This window comes from Octopus bimaculoides, chromosome 25 (assembly GCF_001194135.2).
Source record: "Octopus bimaculoides isolate UCB-OBI-ISO-001 chromosome 25, ASM119413v2, whole genome shotgun sequence".
Classification (NCBI taxonomy): Eukaryota; Metazoa; Mollusca; class Cephalopoda; order Octopoda; family Octopodidae; genus Octopus; species Octopus bimaculoides.
In genome coordinates this window covers 26,092,214-26,095,023 of record NC_069005.1, presented here as the reverse complement: position 1 = coordinate 26,095,023, position 2,810 = coordinate 26,092,214, and the positions used below count along the sequence as shown (strand labels likewise).

At 45.4% G+C, this 2,810-nt stretch overlaps 1 protein-coding gene across 1 annotated transcript in view; it reads left to right on the top strand.

The window, feature by feature from the left end:
* Positions 1 to 6: 6 nt before the first annotated feature.
* Positions 7 to 2,810, top strand: part of LOC128250776 (protein PFC0760c-like) — an 8,464-nt gene continuing 5,660 nt past the window's right edge. The window contains exon 1 of the mRNA XM_052976677.1: positions 7 to 427. Coding sequence (XP_052832637.1) covers positions 99 to 427 — 329 coding nt within the window. The 5' untranslated portion in view covers positions 7 to 98. The remainder of the gene's footprint in view (positions 428 to 2,810) is intronic.

The following is a 2,810-nucleotide window of genomic DNA, read 5'->3' as shown; positions in this document are numbered from 1 at the left end:
CGTACGAGAGTAGCAGCAGCGGCAACAGCAACAGCAGCAGCAGAGGCGGCCAGCGAAGCTACTATTGGTCGGGTGAAGCGAAGAGTGGCACTAGTATCATGTCGTTGGTGAAAGGCAGCAGAGATAAGAACCGTCCAAGCCAAGCCAGTAGTAGCAGCAGCAGCAGCAGCAGCAGCAACAACAATAGTAGCGGCGGCGGCGGCAGCAGCAGTACAAGGAAAGCCATGCCCGACTCACTGATAACTATAAACACCAGAATGGAGGAGATGTGTGTGAGGGAGTTTGACGAGAACCTCATGCAGTACACCTTTACCTGTACAATATGTTCGTACCGAAGCACCAATCGGACTACCTTCAACTCCCATACTTACTCACACAAACCCCCTGCTTTCAAATGTGGTTACTGTCCTTTCCGAGCTAATCCCAGGTAAGAACGCATTTCTTCACTTCCAAACATCTTTGCCTTGCCTTGCTTCTTTATTTGATAGTAGTGGTGGTGGTGGTGGTGGTGGTGGTGGTGGTAGTAGTAGTAGTAATGGTGATAGTAGCAGTAGCAGAAGCAGCAGTAGTAGTAGTAAAGGTAGTAGTAGTAGTAGTAGTAATGGTGATAGTAGCAGTAGCAGAAGCAGCAGTAGTAGTAGTAAAGGTAGTAGTAGTAGTAGTAGTAGCAGCAGTAGTCAGTAAAAGTGTTGGTAGTAGTAGTAATCATGTTAGTAGTAGTAGCAGCAGCAGCAGTAGTAGTAGTAGTAGTAAAGGTGTGGGTAGTAGTAGTAGTAGTAGCAGCAGCAGCAGTAGTTAGTAAAGGTGTTAGTTGTAGTAGTAGTAGTAATGGTGGTGGTAGTAGTAGTAGTAGTAGTAGTAGTAGTAGTAGTAGTAGTAGTAGTAGCAGTAGTGGTGGTGGTGGTGGTGGTTAGGGTATTCAGTTCATGATTGTAAGGTTATAAAGTCCAATTCCCGGCGATGCGTTGTGTCCTTGAGCAAGACACTTTATTTCACATTTGCTCCAGTTCAATCAGCTGGCAAAAATGAGTTGTACCAGTAATTCAAAGGGGCCAGCCTAGTCGCATCTTGTGTCTTGCTGAATCTCCCCAAGAACTGCATCAGAGGGTACGCATGTCTGTGGAGTGTTCAGCTCCTTCCACTTTAATTTCACGAGTAGGCTGTTCCATTGATCGGATCGACTGGCACTCTTGTCGTCGTAACCGACGGAGTGCCAGTGAAAGTAGTACTAAACATTCATTAGTCTCAAAAAACCCTGGATCTGTAGCACCCAAAGAAATTGTGTCAGCTGCTGGTGGTGATGCAGTGTCTGTTGTGGCCACACAGCCCACACGTGGGTGGCAGTCTCGCTTACAACGACTGCATTTGAAGAAGCTCTCCATCGGCACTATTGGGTTTTTTTCTTCCATTGAGGGCGCTTTTCTTTGGTTGGCAAGTTCCTGTTTCTCTTCCCCTCACTTCATCCCCTTTCGCAGTATTTGTCTCCAGCGTGGGCGATCATTTGCGACCTCCTCCCATCTCAGGACGTCCAGATCAAGCGACTTCATATCTCTCTTGCAGACATCTTTGAAACGACGGTGAGGTCATCCCCGTGCTCTCGTGCCGGTGGCCAATTCCCCATACACCCGGCATGCAATGTACACGACCGAGCCAGCGCAGATGGCGCTGCTGGAGTAGAGTGAGTACCCTGAGTGTCTTAGCGCCGTTGAGGACTTTGGTATTGGTGATGTAGTTGGTCCACTTAATATCCAAGATATATCTCAAATTACAAATTGGCATTAGGAAGGGCATCCAGCTGTAGAAACTCTGCCAAATCAGATTGGAGCCTGGTGTAGCCATCTGGTTACACCAGTCCTCAGTCAAATCGTCCAACCCATGCTAGCATGGAAAGCGGACGTTAAACAACGATGATGATGATGATGATGAAGTCATTGAGATGCTGCTCCTGTCTAGAGGAGAGTATTTGATAAATTAACCCCTTTTGGTACCAACCTATTTAAAACCACCCTTGATTTCAGGACACAAGCATCTTGTGTTAAATTGATTTAAATTAAAACCTATCCTCCAGACTTTGTCTTAATTTATATTCCAAAATAAGGTGGCAAGTTGGCAGAATCTTTAGCACGCTGGGCGAAATGCTTAGCGGTATTTCATCTGCCGCTATGTTCTGAGTTCAAATTCCGCCAAGGTCGACTTTGCCTTTCATCCTTTTGGGATCGATAAAATAAGTACCACTTGCATACTGGGGTCGATCTAATCGACTGGCCCTCTCCCCAAAAATTTCAAGTCTAGAGTAGAAAAAAATTGTTAACACATCAGGCAAAATTCTTAGCAGGTATTTCGTCTGTCTTTATGTTCTGAGTTCAAATTCCGCCAAGGTCAACTTTGCCTTTCATCCTTTCAGGGTGAATAAAATAAGTACCAGTTGCGTACTGGGATCGATATAATCATCTTACCCCCTCCCCTAAAATTGCTGGCCTTGTGCCAAAATTTTAAAATCAATTTATGTTCCAAACACCAGCACAATAAATGACAGTTCTTTTACCAAATTCTCCATTATTTTCTGAATTAGTCGAAACAAAAGCAATGTGTTTCAATAGGAATTTGGTAACAAAAGGGTTGCAAAGTTACTGGTGACAATGGTATGATGGTTGTATCTGTGTGGTATTGCACTGATTCAGTTATGTGGTGTTGTGATTTACATCATGGTGGTGATGCTGGTGGTGCTGGTATGAGGTGGTATGGGGTGGTGGTGCTGGTGGTGGTGGTGGTGCAGCTGCTGGTATGAGGTGGTGTTGGTGATGGTGGTG